Source organism: Paramisgurnus dabryanus, chromosome 11 (genome assembly GCF_030506205.2).
Source record: "Paramisgurnus dabryanus chromosome 11, PD_genome_1.1, whole genome shotgun sequence".
NCBI lineage: Eukaryota > Metazoa > Chordata > Actinopteri > Cypriniformes > Cobitidae > Paramisgurnus > Paramisgurnus dabryanus.
Window position 1 is genome coordinate 23,738,977 of NC_133347.1, and position 20,658 is coordinate 23,759,634.

Consider the following 20,658-nt stretch of genomic DNA (forward strand, 5'->3'; position numbering starts at 1 on the left):
TTGATTATTTAATTAATTACCTAAAATTACTGGTTAATTGATCGAATATTAGAGCTTGGGATTGTAGTTTTTCAATGCTCACACTCCAGTCCATTAGGTGGCGGTTTGCCAAAGGCTAATAAAATCATAGAAGAAGATGTCGTCCCCTTATGGTTGTGGTTAGAAGGGATTCAGCTACGGCCAAAATCTCGTGAAATCTCGCCGGATGAGCGATGTTTAGATCCTAATCCTACCTCAAACCTAACCCTAAACCCAACATTTCACGGGATTCAGGATGTAACTGTATCCTTTCTAGCCAGAACCGCTGTATTTCATCCTTATACTACTCACAAACCTAACCCTAAATACAACATCTCGCGAGATTTGGCCGTAGCTGTATCCCCTCTAGCCAGAACCTCTGCTGCTTTACTGCTTGGGAAGAAGGCGGGCGAATTTAAAACTAGCGCAGATTCGTTTATATCAATGAGACAACATTTTGTGTTTCTACTTTGATATTATCTTATATGACACTGTGGAATGTAAGTAAAACAATTGTATACTTAAAAATGTTTAGTAACATGCTTTCTTCGCTGTGATAGTCGCATAACCAATTCATTTGTATTCATTGTGTTAGCTTACTGGCTAGCAGCAGTTTCCTTTAGTTTCTCGATCTGTGTAGTTTTGCAAAATGAGCAACAAAACCCCACGATCAACTTCGAGAGAAAGCATCGATCCTATCAGAAGTAAGTGAAAATTGTTTAAATTTTGACGCTTAGCTGTTTTTACAGAATCGCACGTTACCAACTCACCATACGTGTCATGTTTTGGTGGGAATTGTAAATGAAATGAATTGGAATACACATTTGTTATTAATAATTAATAATTCCCATTAACTTATATAGTAACTGTGTTTAGTTTCGCACCGACACAAAACTTTGGTTGTTGTTTGTACGTAGAGTCAAATGGAGGGAGTCCCCCAAGAAGGAGGTCTTCCAGGTTGTCAGCAAATGATGAAAATCTTACCTCTAAAGTTGTGGTAAGTTTACTATACGAAGCCAATTGTTGATTATTATGACCAAACAGACACAAAGATCATCACTTATTCACAAACATCTGGTGTAACATCATAAATTAAAAATTATCTGAATAAGTAGTCATTTTACATATCACATTTACATTAATCACATATAGCCATTTTATTGTCATTGTGTTTGAGTGGTTAAGCAGACATCACATGTCATGCTTGTGAGACAGAAAATATGGAGCACATACATAACGTAAGATATAGAGACACAGCTTTGAATGTGGTATTTTTTTTAACATCAACCTATTCCTTCTGATATAATAATATGTGATATAGTAATATTTCAATAATCAATCACATACAACAGTAAACATGGTGCTATAAGTTTTGTTGTCTTTTTCAAGGCGCCGCCACCAGTAGCTGTAAAAAGATCAATCTGTGTGAGAAAAATTGCACCCAGGAAAACGCAGGTAAGGCTAGGCTAACAAATAACATATAATGCATGACTTTATTGCATATACCACATATATATTTTGTCTTATTTTGTAAACGTTCCACTAGGCCCCATCTGAAAGTAACAAGGAAAATGCAGAACAGTTGTTGGAAAAGTCAGCGAAGAAGTCCAAAACCTTGACACCAGCTCCAGACACATCAACTGCACGCAAGACAAAAATCTTATCTCCGATTTTGCCTCCTTCATCTCCATCATCTCAGCCCAGAGAATTCGAGCAGGACCTTGTATGGTCTCAGAGAGTTCGGCGTTCCTACAGCCAGCTGAGTGTGGGAGACAAGTCCTTCGAAAGCCCCAAATCCCAGCCTGCCTCTTCTTCTTCTTCTCCCAACAGCCGAGAGAACCTGTTTGGGTTTGAAAGGCTTCAGACGCCAGAGGTGATGCATAAAAAAGAACGGTCCAAGGTAGCACTGCAGAGCTCCATGTCATTCAGTATGGGTTCTTTTAACATCTCTGCTGCTGATGATAGTGCTAGCAACCCTCCTGAAGTAGATACGAACATCCCTGGCATCTGTATGGTGAAAAAGACCAGGCGGAAGCGGGTCCAACAGATAAAGGTAGGTGTAGCTCTATAGCATTTTATTTCTCCACCACATGAAACACAAAATAGAATATTTACAGTTTAAAATTGGTTCCATTTTTGTCTGCCCCAAACAGTTTAAATACTGTAGCACAGTGTTTACACCTTTAAGGAAGTTAACCTTTTAATGCCAATGGTGGAGCTCTGGGGTGGCCTTAACTCGCGTATAACTGTAAATGACAAAATAAATTTCTTAGATATGTATCTAGTAGGACCTCAATCATATCTGGATGAGATGTATGTTTAAATGCTTGAAATTGTCTACTTTTGTAGACAAAAAATGCCAAACAAATTAATTTCTGTTATTAGAAAAAAATTAATATAATGACTTAATGACTGAATATTTAAAGGACAAGTTCGGTATTTTACACTTAAAGCCCTGTTTTCAGATTGTTTATGGTGAAATAGAACGGTTTTGACTGAAATTTCGACATATGCGGCTGCCCTGAGAATTTTCGGATGTTTGTGTTTCACCTCACACCTCTACAATGGGTTTAATGGTGCACTGGACCAATCCTTCCTAAAATGCATTAAACTTTCGTTTACAAAGACGTGAAACTCACCGAGTGGTCAGGGGTGTTCACTGATATGCTCACACAAAAATCGCTGCAAAAGATGCTTTCCAACAGCTGTTTTAGCATTCGTTGTTAACTTGTGGACCTATTTTTCCAAACGCCTCACACCCGTACATTCTTCCGCTTAGAGCTTGAATAATAGACACTCCAGCCCAGTTGGTGGCGATAATCCACCTTTGCCAATTGCAAGAATAGAAACAAAGTTCCCGGTGCGGAGTAATACCGTACCTCACAGTACACCTAATACAAGTCAATGGAGTTGGCAAAAACTACGATAAAACCTGTTGGAATGCGTCTTTTGCAGCGATTTTTGTGTGAGCATAAATTCTCGGGGCAGCCGCGTATGTTGAAATTTCAGTCAAAACCGTTCTATTTCATCATAAACAATCTGAAAACAGGGCTTTAAGTGTAAAATACCGAACTTGTCCTTTAAGAAAAAGCAGCCAATAAGCGATCCCAGATTAAATGTGAACTAGGGCTGCATGATTAATCGCATGCGATTGTCACGCGCATCTCGTCAGTAAAGCCTGTTCCTTGATTCATAATCGCGAATGCATCGCCTTCGATTATGAATGTGATATTTTCCCTCTTGTCAGTGAACTACGGCCTTTGTGTAGTAAATGCCGCTCCATCTGAAAGCAGCTAATGCTGATTTATTACTTATTAACATGACATAGTACTCATGAAATGAGTACGATTTTGCAATTCAAACACTAGTTTGGAAACACTCACTCATTTTTTTATTTATATTTTTTCCACATTAGAATAATACTAAAATCATACACAATATATCATAACACAAATGTAACTGGGAATAATGTAGCGGGGCAGAGCACAACACACGCATAGAGCATTACTCCGCAAATAACTGCAATTTTATTTCAATCTGAGATGGCAAATAGAGAGGCCAGAGTTACAGACTGCAGTTTAAAAAATTAGAGTTTGTTTTTAATATGGTCCTGCCCAGAACAAGTTATTTAACATGAGAAATGTTTACAGAAAATACAGAATAATTTTAGGCATGCACTTATACCGATACTGGTATCGGGTATCGGCCTCGATACCACATTTTCTAAAGTACTCGTACTCGTTAAAAGTCCTCCGATACCAGGGATCGATACCACGGTCTGAGAAATGTCTATGTTTGAGCTGCGTGTAAGGGGTTAATGCCTCTTGTGTTGTCCAAAGAGGCAGAGTTTACAACAAACTGGAAAACTAGTCCTTTGTTTTTTTGTTAAATTATATGACTAAAGCTGTTACCTGTAAATTTAAATCATGTTTTTTTATTAAGTACTCGGTATCGGCAAGTACTGAAATGCAAGTACTCATACTCGTACTCGTATTCCAAAAAAGTGGTATCGGTGCATCCCTAACAGATTTTTTAAAAAAAAATAACCCAGTTCAAATGTTTACATAAACCTGATTCAAAATAATGCACGCTGTTACCTTGGACAATCAATAACAGTTTTTATGTTTTGTGATAGTTACTTAAAGGTTTCTTGTTTGTCCTGAGCCATTAAAGGGACACTTCACCCATTTGCATTTAGCTTTGTATAGTTAGAACCCCAGTCATGTTTTTGAATGGTCATGCATCATTTTCTCAGTTGCCGCTGAGACAGGAGAAATACAGATTTCAGTGTTGCTCTTTCTTCTTTCAATGATGTAAAAATCAACATTTTGCATCATTGAAAAGGAAGTCCAATATTTTTGTTGAGGGGGTGAGACTACAAACACCCCTTTTCTTGGTCAGAAAGGCACCAAATTCTAAATGAATGTTACATTTCGACTACAAATATGACACACTTTCAATAAAGATTAATGTTTCTACGGGTGAAATGCTCCTTTAAACGGTTCACTGATCTTTAAAAAAAATCATACAGGTAACTATTGTCAAATTGTTCAGGTAACATCTATTTTCAGAAATTCTGTTATTATTCTGTGTTGCAAACTTTTTGCTTTCTGCCTGGCCACCCCTATGTAAAATCTCTGGCTCCAACCGTTTCCTAGGCTCGTGGTTTTGATCAATTTTTTTGTCCATGTTGGTTAATCTTATTCTCTTCTGTCAGATGTCAGAGTTGGATGATCTTGCCGCACAAATGAACGCAGAGTTTGAAGAGGCTGAAAAGTTTGAACTTGTGACGGAATGACGTTTTTCAGGAGCTCCATTCATTCAGGATATTTTGTACACAACATCCTTATGAACACTTGGCTCAATTATTGTTTAGTACTTCTAAAGGTTTTTCTTGTATGCAAAATCTTGAGTAATTAAAATGTGTTATGTTCTTAGGACATCAAACAGTTTTGTTGTTCATGTACAATACATGATTCTTCTAAAACACAGTGGAATTGTGTTAACATCAAAGGTATTTTTTGTTATTTTATTGTTTTTCATACTCAGGATCAGTAGAAAGTCGTTTTGCCCCAACACTTTTTCTGATGTTCTTTTAAACTTTTATCTTTCTGTTGTTTCCTAAATATTAATGTCTTTTTACTATCGTTAGTGGCCTGTTCATTTAATCAATTACATTTTCATAGGCAGTGGAATAGTTAATCGTTAGGTTAAGGTTTAAAAGTATACAACTAAACTACTTCTGTAAATTACATAAAGATAATTATCAGAATATAAATAATGTCTGTCTTTATAAAAGAAAAGCAGTTTCTGTTCCCACTATGCTTGATGGTAGAAACATCTTGGGCTAAATTTGTTTAAAATCAAAAATCTTTTTTTTCTACTTTTGGCTTTGATACAGAAAAATGGATGTAAAGCTTTATGGTATTAAACGAAATAAAAAGCCTGTATCGTCATTGTACTGTATAGCTATGTATACAACAAAATTGTAAAAAAAAGTGCTGTTCCTGACTGGTGTTAAGAAACAACACATGATGCAATATAAACAACAACTTATTAAATAAATAAAACTGTACAGTGAGTTATGAGTTTGTTTGTGACTCAGCAGTCAGTTTAACTATGCTAGTAGATGCAGCCAAAACTATCGTTAACATACCGCAGTACACAAAGGTATTATATATGTATGTATGGGAAGAGTAGGAAAGGAATGAATAGGAGAAATAGACGTAAATGTTAGTAGGGGAGAGCGGGGCACAACCTAACGCTTTTTGACCTTGCCTCTATCATTCAAAAAATATTAAAGTTAGATTAATAATTTTTTACGCAATCAACATACACCTCTCTGCTACAAATGAACACTTAAAGTTTGTTTGTGGGACCTACCGTTATTGTACAATCACACCGAAAGCGACGGGAGTGCAAACATTACAACTTGCCCCATAGGTGGGGTTCATTGTAACAAACAGAGGGTTTGTTATAACACCTGCTAGAAAATTTGGTTTAAAAACAAATAATTCAATAAAATTATGTCTATATACTAAAGGTGGATATTGTTTACATATCTGCCTATAATAGATAGATATTCACACATTCATCCATCGTGATCCTTCATATAACCATCCTTGTATTAAAGGGATAGTTAACTTTAAAATTAAAATTCTGTCATAATTTACTCATCCTCATGTTGTTCTAAACCTGTATGATCTGATGAACTCAAAAAAATGTATTTTGAGAAATGATGGTAAACACACAGCAGTAAGTGACCATGGACTTCCATAGTAGGAAAAAATATTTTGGAAGTATTGTGATAAATGATGAAGAAAATATTTTAATAAATGATGGTAAGCACACAGTTGACGGTACCTATTAAATTCCATCATATTTTTTTATTCCTACTATGGAAGTACTTACTGCTGTATCAATGCATATAAATAGAGTTTTTGAATGGGCTGCACAATTAAGACAAAAAATTATAATGTGAGTTATTTCCCCTGATAATGTATTAACAGTTATCATTTTACCTAATAGTTTTAAAATTGTTTTCATTTCATTATCGTTGTATACTGGAGGCTTAGTTGTAACGCTGTGTTACAACTAACCCCGTTGTGTAAAAAATTTTTTCAATCCCAGCTATAATTTACTAGGACTTGCTGACATGTTTCAAAATGGTGTTATGTTCTAGGTAACAAAACGGTGATTAAAATAACATAAGGTTGGATTTGGTAACTTACACACCTAACTAAGAAATCGGAAAAAACATAAGATGAAGAAATGTACTTTTATGCCTCCAAATTACTCTTTGTTCAATATCTTAAACAAAACTGTTCACGTGTAAAAAAAATTTTTACAATTCTAGCTAACACTTGCTGACACATTTTAAAATTGTGTTTTAGTTTTATTTAAGATTATATAAGATTGGATTTGTTGACTTACACACCCAACTCATACATCGAAAAACCGTTTATTTGCCTTCAAAGCACTCTTTATCCAATTTCTTCACAAAAACATATCAAAACTTTTTACAAATACACAGAGGATCATCAACTGACAGTAAAAGACCAAAAACACAGATTCCCTGGGCTTGTGTACGTATGGTATTATTTCAAATCTATTTCTAATTCTATTTCAGGCACTAGTCCTGATGCGGTCTCAATCGATGGTTGTGGCTCATCATCCATCTCTCGTCCTTGCTTCTTTAGGTCCTCTGTTTCTTCCAGAGTTACTTCCACTTCCATTTGTAGTAATTCTGGACGCTCCTGGAATGTCCACCACGTGCATAAATATATGTGGACACAGCTCTGGTCTTTGGTGGCCTTACACTGACAGTGCCATTTAGCAGATACTGTGTTAAATGTTACTATTGTTCTCCCAAACTTACACCAGTTGTCTTTGAGGTTGGTGAATACAGAGAAGTAGATGTATCTCTGTGATAGGCCATATTCCCCCCAAAAAACAGGGAAGACGCAATCAACTCCTTCTTCCCTGGCCTTCAAATGTATGTACTTGCATTCCTGGAGCCCTGATTTGGAGATTAATCCATTGTCCAGCATTTTGTCCAGAGAGACATCTTTCAGGCGTGGTGGAGGAATGTAGCCTTGTGCCGACTGTGTCCTTATAAGGTGTTCACATTCCCATCCAGGATGTCCATTCTGGGTTGCTATCCTTGACATGTCTTTGCATTTTTCTAACTCACAAGATATTCTCCCCAGGAGAATATGTTTGACGATATGGAGTGGCAGTCTTTGCCCATGTTTCTCCTTTGGTGTTACATAAATACCATTTATTGGATCTACGCAAAACATTGGGTCCTCCATGCCATGCTGCTGCTTCTCATGTCTCCTCAAATTTGAGACTGTAGAAAACTCAATCTTGCATTCCCGGCATTTCAAATTACCATTTTGTGGAGGCAAATCTGTCTTATTTTGCTTCTTTGGTGTTACTGAAATGCCATTTTTCTGATCTACGCAAAGCTTTGGGTCCTCCATGCCATGCTGCCCCTTCTCATGTCTCCTCAAATTTGTGACAGTAGAAAAATCAATCTGGCATTTGTGGCACCTAAAATTAACATTTTGTGGAGGCAAATCTGTCTTAACAGGTATCTGACAGGGTAGTTTATGAGCTTGCACTTTTGAAGATAGTTGGTCTTCTGAATAAGATCTTTTTTTGGCAACAAAATCTTTTTTTGCCCAGGTGGTTTGCTGGGCCCCTATAAAAAATAAAGCGAAAATTTAGTATGATCCATTTACAATGCAATGCTGCAATAAACAACTCGGCTGATGTTGCAGAGTTTTCAAAGTTGAAAAAGCTTTCATACCTGAACATTTCTCTGCCACTTCATATCCTATGAATGAATGAATGAATCCATAACATTACAGATTAAATCACAGATTACAGAGATATGTTATTAGAATAGTACACAGTGCTAGGTCATAGTAAAATGAATAATACAAACCGTGATTTTGTAGATGTTTTTTGAAATCCCCACCTCTCTGTATAGTTCTTACACATTTGGAGCAATGCCAGTGGCTTCTGCCATGTACTCCATCAGTGCAGTAGCAGGGTATAGTGAACTGCACTGTAATAAAGCACATACATATACACGGTCTGAAAAGTTTCAAGGGAAAAGAGTTGTACGATCAAATATTTGAGTTAATTACCAGAGTTGGCTTTTTTGTAAAATACTGCATATTTAAGATGCCGCTGTGACAGGTGTGGCCGAGTCATTGGGATAGAAATCCTGCAGTAAGTACAGTCAGTGTCTTCACAGAGACTATACAGATCATCCTCAGAGGAAAAATCAAATGGCCTCCCTACAAGAAAAGACAGAAACAGACCACTTCAGACTGTTGTTCACGGTTAGATGCACAAAGTAACATTGCATAAAATGATAACATTGTTTCATATACAGCAATAGGAAGAGGTTGCATAAATAAAATAAATGTATTTTACTTGCCTGCCATGACTGTGAAATCTGAGATGTAGGCTAATTTCAAATACCTACAGAATAAGGATAATTAAAGTTATAAAAATACACTGAAAATGTATGACAATTTCAAACGAATGACATAAATAGCATAGACAACGATAATTATTTATTATCTTGTCAGTTGTCACTCACTAGGCACAGCACAGTGTGATAAAATCGTTTAGTAAAAAAGGTGTGGAGAAATGTTTATCAACTGTACGTAACGCTACGATCTCGAAATCCTCCGATTCCTCCTTCTTTTTCCTTGTGGTTTGATGGCAGCTTGCATCCAAAATTGCATTACCGCCACCTGGCGGATTTTTCTTGCAATGTTCTTCATATCATATTCACTTCATGCGTCCCACAAGAATTCAAAACATTTCGTTTTTTTTCTAAAAATATTTATTGGTTTCAATTAAACTTAACTTTTATATTCTTTGCCTTTCTCAGCTTGCATGCAGTATACTCTATTATAAATTAATCCAGTAATTTTACCAGAATGTTTAATGGCATTTCTCCCACTTTAACTTTGCTCACATTTATACTAACTCTTATTATATATGCATAATTTTTTTTCATTTATTTATAATCCACTCCCCATTCCAATATTGTTCAACACTCTATCTTCATTAGCTTACATTTCTCCTCACCTAATGCTACTCACCTTGTGTCAAAACGCACATTAAACACAATATTTTGTAACATCCAACTGTTTACTGTTTACAGTGTTTTATCGCTGTAGCTGTAAATTTATAACCTGCTTTTTTGCCATAATGCTGCCAGTGTCTCATTATTTGAAGATTTGCAGATTATGTTCAGTTTTTCTCAACAATGTCAATAAAAACAATATCCTTTATATATTACAAATTAGATAGAATAGCTGAAATTATTTTTCAGTTACTAAAATTATTATTTTTTAAATTGTTGTTTTGCTTGTTTTGGTTGCAAAACATTTTCAGCAAGTCTAAATCATGATAAAAGTCAAAACTATTAAAAGACAACTAGATTAAACTAAAATCCACTCATACACTTACCTATATCCATTGAAGTACTTATTGAAGCACTCCCATTTAATCTTTTGTGTAAGCTATAGTGCAGGGTTCACAGTAATGGTTCTTTATGTTTCTATCCTGCATATTAGCACCTCCTTGTCTGCCTAAACTGCCATCAGAACATCTTTGCCAGGTTTTCTGCCCTAACTGCCCATCAAATTAATGTTGGCTTGTAATTCTTCTCTCGCAAATTCTTTAATTGCATACTTAAGAAAGTACTTTTTTATGATCCTTATTTGTATTTTATTTTATAAATAAAATGAAGCCTATATGTTTTATAATTATAATATAATTTTTACACTTTCCTAAACCTAATACCACTTAATACTAAAAACAAGTGATTGCATTTGTTGCTTTTTTATGAAATGACCCAAATCTCATTTGTCATACATCTCATATGCAACAGATATCCATTCCAGTTGTTCTGTTCCCAAATAAATTAATTGATAATAATTGATAATGACAACTTTTATTATGAAATTATAAAAAAACAAATAATGAATATATAAGAATAATTAAAAAAAGAATAATAAAAATATAAGCGTGTCAAGAGTAATTTAATTTAAATGTATGCAAATACAAGCACGACCATTTGATGCAACCACAACCGAGTTGAAATGAAAAACAAACAAAAAACAAAGTAAAAATAAAAAATAAGAGAATTCCAAAACAAAGTAACATGGTTGTGGTTTTGCACGTTTTCCCATAAAGCTTGATTGTGATAGGACCAGTGGATAGGACGAAACCTATGGAGCGAATTTTGTGCCAAAATTTTACAAACAAATACAGCATTTTGCAAACAAACTCAATCTGCTTTGCAAAGGGAAAACTTGACTCGCAAACAAACAGAAACAATTTGCAAATAATAAAGGCAATTTGAGAGAAAATGCAGATGTGTTACAAATATGTACTGTGTTTTGTAAATGTGACCATGATTTTTTCACAAATGTGACCATGATTTTTTCACAAATGTGACCATGATTTTCTCACAAATGGAACCATGATTTTCTCACAAATGTGACCATGATTTTCTCACAAATGTGACCATGATTTTCTCACAAATGGGACCATGATTTTCTCACAAATGGGACCATGATTTTCTCACAAATGGGACCATGCAATCCAGAACAGCAGATGGCGCTGTTTCAACTTTTTCAGGCATTGGAAAAAAGCCCAGGGGAAAAGCCCTGAATTTTAACATACATATCACCCCTGACAGTGGCAGCAACTGAATAAAGAGATTTCATTTGTCGGGCTTCATTCTGTTAATCTCACTGATTTTATTGTAAATGTTAATAATAATAAATGTTTGTTAATAGTAAACTAATTCTGTGTGTCAAGACAATGAATTCAACTTACAATGCTTATCAAAAGATGCAGGATAATAAATTAAACTCTTTGGAGAAAGAGTGTGGTAGGGACATAATAAACCCAACATCGGCTGTCTGGACAGAGTGGCCAGTTCAAGCAACAGTAACCAACCAACCAGGATCATAGTCATTTGAGCACTCTGAACAAGATAAACTTCTACAAAATGTTAATCCTTTTAAAGTTGGTCTTATCTTGTCAGGCTAGGAGGACCAGTTTAAACCAGCTTCTTTCACAATAGCCAAGCTGGCAAAGCTTCCAGCCTAGTCAAGCTGGTTTGGGCTGGTGTGATCAGCCTGACCAGCTACAGTATAAAAGCAAAAATCCTTCTAATACTAGCTTAAGCTAAAACCAGGCTGGAACACCATCTTAACACTCTGGGGTCGGCTGCGGCGCGGGCACCGCAAACTCTTTATTTTTCAATCACTCCCCAAAGAGACTTAGATAACTCTGCTGATTTTGGACATACAGATATGATTTATACATCATTTAAAACGTTAAAGTGTCTAGTTTTTTTCTGTCCACTCCCAATAAAAACAGAATGTTGTGCTTTTCGCAAAATTAAGAAAATAAACATGATGCGCGTTTTGTTCTCTCTCCCTAAGTGAAGTCCTTTCAGAAACACGTCAGAAAAATGAACTGTAACTTAACGAATACTTGTCATACAAACAAAAGATAAATGTCTACATAATGCTTCGAATGTCTGCTTTTAAATGATGTAAGTGAAATCGAAAACAAATATTGTAATTCGTTGTTAACTGTATTAGAAGAGAGAGATGTACCGTGTTTCTTCTGTTGCTTCATTATCTATAATGAGCCACGCCCCGCTCCATTGAAGAGAAGAGCAGAGATCATCCATATTCATTAATCAACCCCACAGTCAATGGACATTCCGTCTCTGCAGCCATTCACTGCTGTGTTGAGTTTTAATCCGAGTGCTGGAAACATGACATCTACTTGTTTACTAGTGACTGTAACTAAAGTTATCTCCTTTATGTGTGACTCAATCGACGTCCAAACGCACACACAAACACACAATGCCTCATATTTGAAGCGCTTTGTGGTATCATTATAAAAGATGCGATTGCACACACCACATAACTGTTTACTCGCGCCTTAATCTCCAGACAGACGCGAGTGTGTGTGCTTCGTCAGTGTGATGGGATCGATGTTCAAACTCACACACACACGATGCCTCATTTTTGACGCGCTTTGTGGTATTCTTAAGATGCAAGTGTGTGTGCTTCCTCTGTGTGACGCGATGTCCAAATGCACACACAAACACACGATGCTTCATATTTGACGCACTTTGTGGTGTTCTTATAAAAGATGCAAGTGTGTGTGCTTCGTCTGTGTGACGCGATGTCCAAACTCACACACAAACATACGATGCCTCATATTTGACGCACTTTGTGGTGTTCTTATAAAAGATGCAAGTGTGTGTGCTTCGTCTGTGTGACGCGATGTCCAAACTCACACACAAACATACGATGCCTCATATTTGACGCACTTTGTGGTGTTCTTATAAAAGATGCAAGTGTGTGTGCTTCGACGGTGTGACGCGATGTACAAATGCACACACAAAGACACGATGCCTCATTTGACGCGCTTTTTGGTATTCTTATAAAAGACGATTGCAAACATCACATCTACTTGGTTACTCTTGCCTAGTAAATAAAAGTTATCTCCATGTGCTTATGTTTTCTTTGTGCTTCCGTCAGACGTGATCAACGGCCAAACGCATACACAAACACACAATCATATTTGACGCACTTTGTATTAAGACGCATCTAAACACATCTAAAACCCAGTTTATTCGCGTATATCTCTGCACAGTAAGTTTATTTAATGCAGGATCATGCATGTGAAGGCATTTCTTTTGTCTTGCTTTCACAAACAAACACTTAACAATAATGGCATCTTCACATTCCTGCCTAAAGGCTCAGTATGCAGCTCATTATGCAAGTGTATTGTTCTTCAGCAGTGTATTGTCAATCACAGATTATTCAAGAGCTTCCAGCCTCCTTGCATATTGCCTTCCTAACCAAAAAGTGACTTTGAAATTGTAAATCAATATATTGTGTTATGTGAAGGAGTAAGCAGAATGATTTTCACATCATTTTAAAGAAAAAAATCTAGACTACTAGATCCTGCTTTGAAAAGTTTTAGGAAAACATGTTTAGAATGAGTTTTGTGGACTTATATCAGTCACTTAAATTTTTTTCTTTTTCAAAAACCACGCATAAACATTTTTCTCTCAAAAATACAAACATGTACATACATGTTAATCATATAATATAGTAGCCCAGTTTGTGCTGAATGCAGTGTTATAAGACTTTTGCCATTATTATGTTTTTAAGCAACTGAAAAAAGCACAAATGTCAGTGCAGGTCAAAACTTCTCCAGGGCCCTAAAAACCCCTTAGACCCCAGAGGGTTAAACCAGTCAACCAGCATAGGCTGGTATTAGCTGTTATTTTTCTGCAGGGGATATAATAAATTTTATTTATAATGCACTTTCTAAAACTCAAAGCACCATAATATATGAGATTCTCAGGAACATACACATACAAAAGTAAACAAGTTAGTAATAATCATTTTGCAATAGTAAGCTATTTTAAAAGGATAAGTCTTTAAGGATCACTTAAAACAGTCCAGTGATGGTGAGTTTCTTATCACCAAAAGAAGAGAATTTAGAGAATCAGACGGGGTATAGGGATTGACAATTGCAAATGTATAGAATTCAGATGGAATTCAATGTCTTTACACACAGAATGTGTTTACTATTAGCAGACATTAATTATTATCAACACTTTCAATAAATCCAGAGATTAACAACATGAACCACGAAAAATTAATTTAGTCTTCATTCAGTTGCTGGCACTGTCCGGGGTGATATGTAAGTTAAAATTCAGGGCTTTTCAGGGAGACTAGTTGAAAATGCCTAATAAGGTTGAAACAGCGCCATCTGCTGTTTTGGATTGCATGGTCACATTTGTGAGAAAATCATGGTCCCGTTTGTGAGAAAATCATGGTCCCATTTGTGAGAAAATCATGGTCCCATTTGTGAGAAAATCATGGTCACATTTGTGAGAAAATCATGGTCATATTTGTGAGAAAATCATGGTCCCATTTGTGAGAAAATCATGGTCACATTTGTGAAAAAATCATGGTCATATTTACAAAACACAGTACATATTTGTAACACCTCTGCATTTTCTCTCAAATTGCCTTTATTATTTGCAAAGTTTTTTCTGTTAGTTTGCGAGTCAAGTTTTCCCTTTGCAAAGCAGATTGAGTTTGTTTGCAAAATGCCAAATTTGTTTGTAAAATTATGGCACAAAATTCGCTCCATAACCGTCGCGTCACTGTGATTGGAGCATTTGATTGGTCAAGCGAGGTGACGTATCAAGGACGAACTGGCATAAAAAGATTTCTAAACGCTGTTGTTTACTATGGAAGATGGAGCTCCCCGAATTAAACGGAAAAAGGAAGCGGCATTATTGCGAACACTGTGACAAAGAATTGTCTCGCACACAATACTTTGATCATAAAAAGCGATACTGCAAAATTGAAATTTGTGAAATAAAGTCCGAAAACAGTCAATGTGCAATAGACGATGCACCGGACCTGTCATCCACTTGTGATCTTCCTGACGAAAAAAATCCCTTAACGGATAACAGCACGCTGCTATCAGCTATCAATGGCTTATCCCGTCAGTTGAGCGAGTTCGCTGCCAATGTCTACCAGGAGTTGAAGGCGATCAACGAAAAATTACAGGCTCTGGATGATCGACTTAACGTTACTGAGCCAAACGGCTGCTCGACGGAGGAATTGAAGAGGAAGAGGCGGCTGCAAAATCCTGAAATTGCGGTAAACCTAAATTCTTCCATTAACCCATTTGGCAAAACCAGTGTAAGTTTTGTATCAAAGCATTTTTGCTTTTCTTTTTTTAGGAGGCAGTCCGTCGGCTACACAAATCCGAGGCAAACTGTAGGCGCTATGACCCGGAGCAAGGGTACGGATGATAACCATCACACGCAATCTTTATTTCCGATGCATTATTGTAAACAATTGTTTTAATTAACAGCATTTTGCTTCAACAGGCTAAGCTCGCCATATAATGAGATGGTCACCTCGTTTTTAGTGGGAGCACTGCTTAAAAGCCCGGAATTCCAAGATGATGGCCTGGATAAAAGCGACTTTGTTGGTAATTAATTTTTACTGTGTTACACAGTTATTTAGTTGTTATTACACTTTGTTGTCACTGTGTTGTTGATGTTATTTCTATATGTGTAGTTATGTTTGGTAGATTGTTGTTTTTAACAAACCCATTCACTTCTTTCTAGTTGCCTGCAAGACATATTATGAGACCGTGCGCAGAAATTTCCGCTACAAACAGCCAGAGCTAGCCAGTGTGGCCGCAGCCAATAAGAGCTCAGCCAGGAGTCGCCAGAGGAGGAAGAGGGTAAGACTAAATGGTATTCATTTCAATTATTTCTGTTGCAATGACGTACATATTGCTTATTATATGCAACAATTGTGTTTTCAGCTCTTGGAGGCGAGGCAAAGTGTACTGGCTGCGGACGAAGTGGACTTCTGGAAGGGAATCACCCTTGACATGATGTCAGACGAAGAAGATGGTGACGTTGATGGAGTTTCGGGGTGGATTGTGAGACCTCCATCGTTTCGCAGCGAGGAGCTTAGCAATCTTTGCGCTAAGCTGCAAGCGAGACTGGAAGCCAGCTCAAAGTATGCAGCAGTGCGTCACAAGCGTCTGCAAACGGGATCGCCGTCTAACAGAACGCCACCTCACTCTTACGACCCCGAGGCAGCAACAAGACATTTTGCACCAAACGTGATGCCAAGAACATAATCTTTGGTTAATTTTGTGTGTGTTTTTTTTTCCCATGTCTTACAGGCAGCACGACTTTGGGTCGGATCTGCACTGGATCCATATCTGCTGTCTGGGTTATTAATAAATCTCTTACATTTTATCAACATGTCTCTGTTTTCCTTCCCTAATGTTTTTCTTAATGCTCTTAGATAGTATACGTTACATAGTTAGTGAATATTAATGGTTATTGTAAAGGTATTGTAATTGCCCAGACTGACCAATAGCAACACATCTAGCAGCCAATCACAGATGCTCTTTCTCATTTGAAAGTTGTGCTTCCAATAGGCAGTGTAGAAAATGTGTGGTGTTTTCATTCATATGCTAATCAAAGCCATTCACATTTCACACCCCTGTACCTCCACACACACCTCCCTCTCTATACTCCCTTTGGTGTGATTTCGACAGTTTCTGTCCCCCTGAGAACATGTGTTGGCCATGGTGATCTTGTCATGGTAAGTTTAAAGATTTTTGATAATGCCATCCCAACACTTCTTTTGTGCATTAGGCAGTTAGTTTGGACAGTTGGAAATGTCTTTTGCATTGACTGCCTTCACAAGCAATATTACAAAGACTTTATCCATATTTTCCCAAAGAAAAACTGCATAAAAGAGGAAGTGTGGTATGCCTTACTTTAGAAAGGAAAGAGTTTGTCTAGCTGATACAGTCAAAACTGCTATAAAAGGCATTTGATTTCTAGACAAATGTGACGAATGGAAAGAAAAAGGAGAACCAAAAAATTTGGCGATGATGCTCAATGTGGACTGGTTTCAACCTTTCAAAAATGCACCATATTCTGTTAAGCTTAAAGAACTCTGGTTAATTTTGAAAGACATCTCTTTTATAGAATGTCAGGTTTACTAAGCAACTCTGCTGTGTCTGGCATCAGATATCCCCTGTAGTGTAGTGCAGGGTATACGCAGGTATACGTACTTGTTTATTAGATGGCATGGTGTATACTCACTTTTAAATTCTAAACATTGAATAACAATATTAATTACATAATGATCCTTATGCTAAGAAGTCAAGCAGCATAGGTTAAGTGACAACACTGGCCCATTTTGGAGTGAAAATATGCAAGACTAGTCTTACATGTCACTGTTTATAACACTGTAAAAAATGGGATCATAAATCAAGCAACCCAAAAATGTGGAGGCTTTGTTGTTTCCATGGGTTCATTTTTATAAATTTATTATGATTAAATGGACTATATGTAAACATTAGCTAGCCTATGTGAAACTTTGAAGGGATGGTTCACTCAAAAAATTACAATTCTGTCATCATTTACTCACTCTCGTGTTGTTACAAACTTGTATAAATGTCGTTGTTCTGATAAACACAAAGGAAGATTTGAGAAATGTTTCTAACCAAAGCGTTTATGGACCCCTTTACTACCATAGTATTAATTTTTCCTACTATGGAAGTGAATGGCGTCCACGAATGGTTTGGTTCCAGAAATTTTCCAAAATATCTTCTTTTGTGTTCATCAGAACAAAGAAATATATACAGGTTTGTAACAACATGAGAGACAGAACTATCCCTTTAATTCCTCTTATGCTTCTTAAATTTTAAACATTTTTACGATTTTGCAAGTTGTATGTAAACTTTTGACCACCACCACAGCATATACTGTAGGCCTAATTAATGATTTGGATGTCTTATACTGGCATTCAAGGTACTTCTTGCCTAAGCAAGTCTCAATTCACAATAACATTTAAAAGTATAATTAAACTAAGAGTGATCTTTTTATATTGGATATTTCTTTCCATTAGAGTATCGCCCACTATTTACAGAAATATAACATCAGTGGGTATGGCCCTACCCTGGTTCGCATTTGAATAGCTGTTTAGTCATTTATACATATAACAGCTTCACCAATAAGCACATGATGATGGGGCACATGGGGGTGTCAACTGCCAGGGCAATTATCAGTAGTTGACTGTACTATCTGCACATTCCTGTGAACAGTCATTAACCGAAAACTGCCACAGAAATTCACAGTGCCTTTAAATGAGGAAAATCACACTTTTCATGCAGTAAATTCGTTTGTAACATCAGTTAATAAAAAATACAGAGTGTTGATACACATCACTACGGTGAGTGCGCCCTAAAAGGTGTTCAGCTCCTGCCAGCCAGCTGAAAATTGAAGCCCCTTTCTTATTTTTTAACCTCTGGTCACATGGTGGCGCCATTAACACACTTATGTGAATAGCGCTGGTGTTGGGTACGTCAAAGTCTGCTGTTCGTAGCAAACATCCAATCGCTTTAACATACACCACTGCTGGCAAGAAAGTTTAAAAATACTGCTAAAACAGTTTAATATTAAAAATTATATTAAAGGTTTGTTAATGTAAAAAGAATGGATACATAATACGAGCAGCTTCTCAGACAGGGTTTAGATTAATCCAAGACTTAACTGTAAAAATTATATCAAATCAACATACATTTTTATGTTCTTTTAACTTTTTATCACAAGGCAAAATTTAAAATAGTAGGTTGAATCGACTTGAATGACCTAGTTGTTTTAACTAGTTTTTTACAGTGTTGGCCTTAGTTAAATTAGGACATTATATAAAGTAGTCTTTACAAACATACCTTACCTTCATGTAGTGTCCGACACGGTACTAAATATCTTTAACTCATCGCTAGAATTAGGATACGTTCCAACAGCTTTCAAACTAGCAGTTATTAGACCGCTCATTAAAAAACCAAACCTTGACCAGGGAGATCTTAATAACTTTAGACCAATCTCAAATCTACCTTTTCTTTCTAAAATATTAGAAAAAATAGTGGCAAGCCAGCTACGCACATTCATAGCGAATAATAATACATATGAAAAGTTCCAATCAGGATTCAGGCCCCACCATAGCACAGAGACAGCGCTGCTTAGAGTTACAAATGACCTCCTATTAACATCCGATCGTGGTGAAATCTCAATCCTTATATTACTAGACCTTAGTGCAGCCTTTGACACAATAGATCACAGAATCCTACTCAATAGACTAGAAAACTATGTTGGCATCAGTGGTCAGGCGTTAGCCTGGTTTAGATCGTATCTAACCAATCGATATCACTATGTTTATGTAAATGAGGAAGAGTCACATCACTCCCCCGTTAAATACGGCGTACCTCAGGGATCAGTTCTAGGCCCTATCCTATTCTCGTTATATATGTTACCTCTAGGAGACATTATCAGGAAACATAACATAAGTTTTCACTGCTATGCGGATGATACCCAGCTTTACATCTCGTCACATCCTAGCGAAACCCACCAGTTTGCTAAGCTAACAGACTGCATTAGTGATATTAGGGACTGGATGGCACATAACTTTCTTATGCTAAACTCCAATAAGACAGAGATACTTATTATTGAACCAAATCGCTCCAAACATAATATGTCAGATTACAAGTTGCCCATAGATGGCTGCACGGTGGTGCCATCTTCCACGGTTAAGAATTTAGGCGTAATGTTTGACAGCAATCTATCTTTCGATAGTCATATCTCCAACGTCTGCCGCACAGCATTTTTCCATCTTAGAAATATCTCGAAAATACGCCATATGCTGTCTGCATCAGATGCAGAAAAGCTTATCCATGCTTTTATGACCTCTAGATTAGACTATTGTAACTCGTTACTCGGGGGATGCCATGCAAATCAGGTAAACAAGCTACAGCTGGTTCAAAACGCCGCCGCAAGAGTGCTTACTCGATCTAAAAAGTATGACCACATTAGTCCAATTCTGGCATCTTTACACTGGCTACCAGTTAAATATCGCATACAATTTAAAATATTACTAATCACCTACAAAGCCTTAAATGGCCTAGCGCCCTCGTATATAAAAGAACTACTATCAGAATACAATCCACCACGTAAACTGCGATCACAAAATTCGGGTTACTTAATTATCCCTAGAATATCAAAAGTGTCTAAAGGTGGTAGATCCTTTTCCTACTTAGCCCCTAAGCTCTGGAATGATTTACCAAATAATGTTCGAGTATCAGACACAGTCGAACAATTTAAATCTAAACTTAAGACATTCTTCTTTAACAAAGCATTCACATAGAATGTCCAGTAAATGTACTTTTCCCGCAGTAGTTATTTTGTCTAGAACAAAGCACTCACATACCTCATACGGGTAATTTACTCTTGCCGCAATAGTTAGCCTGTCTGGAACCGAGCTGAATTAAACCGCTATAATGTATGACACTTGCATTACATGCGAACGGCCCCTACGCTAATAGAACTCTGTTTTTGTCTCCCTGTCTCGTCCTCGACTCTGAGGACAATGAGACAAACAGACCCAGTTCCTGTTGCTGTGAAGGTCATCGCACCACTAATCAACTGGCTGTCCTTCAACGTGA

At 36.8% G+C, this 20,658-nt stretch overlaps 3 protein-coding genes across 3 annotated transcripts; 2 read left to right on the forward strand and 1 right to left on the reverse strand.

Moving 5' to 3' along the window:
• The first annotated feature begins 384 nt into the window (after positions 1-384).
• Positions 385-5,610, forward strand: cdca5 (cell division cycle associated 5). Its single transcript, XM_065247964.1, has 6 exons — positions 385-518; positions 614-722; positions 936-1,015; positions 1,408-1,473; positions 1,565-2,071; positions 4,736-5,610. Exons 2-6 carry the CDS (start codon positions 668-670, stop codon positions 4,814-4,816), a joined length of 789 nt encoding a protein of 262 aa, XP_065104036.1. The 5' UTR covers positions 385-518; positions 614-667; the 3' UTR covers positions 4,817-5,610.
• Positions 5,611-6,852: 1,242 nt separating this feature from the next.
• LOC135730087 (uncharacterized) lies at positions 6,853-9,259 on the reverse strand. The gene is made up of 6 exons (XM_065247965.2): positions 9,137-9,259; positions 8,972-9,015; positions 8,676-8,828; positions 8,471-8,593; positions 8,333-8,359; positions 6,853-8,224 (listed from the first exon to the last, which is right to left on the reverse strand). The coding sequence occupies exons 2-6, from the start codon at positions 8,976-8,978 to the stop codon at positions 7,116-7,118; spliced, it is 1,419 nt and encodes a 472-aa protein (XP_065104037.1). The 5' UTR covers positions 8,979-9,015; positions 9,137-9,259; the 3' UTR covers positions 6,853-7,115.
• Positions 9,260-14,792: 5,533 nt separating this feature from the next.
• LOC135729680 (uncharacterized protein C14orf93-like) lies at positions 14,793-16,399 on the forward strand. The gene is made up of 5 exons (XM_065247501.1): positions 14,793-15,275; positions 15,359-15,420; positions 15,509-15,612; positions 15,752-15,870; positions 15,955-16,399. Exons 1-5 carry the CDS (start codon positions 14,865-14,867, stop codon positions 16,276-16,278), a joined length of 1,020 nt encoding a protein of 339 aa, XP_065103573.1. The 5' UTR covers positions 14,793-14,864; the 3' UTR covers positions 16,279-16,399.
• The last annotated feature ends 4,259 nt before the right edge of the window (positions 16,400-20,658 follow it).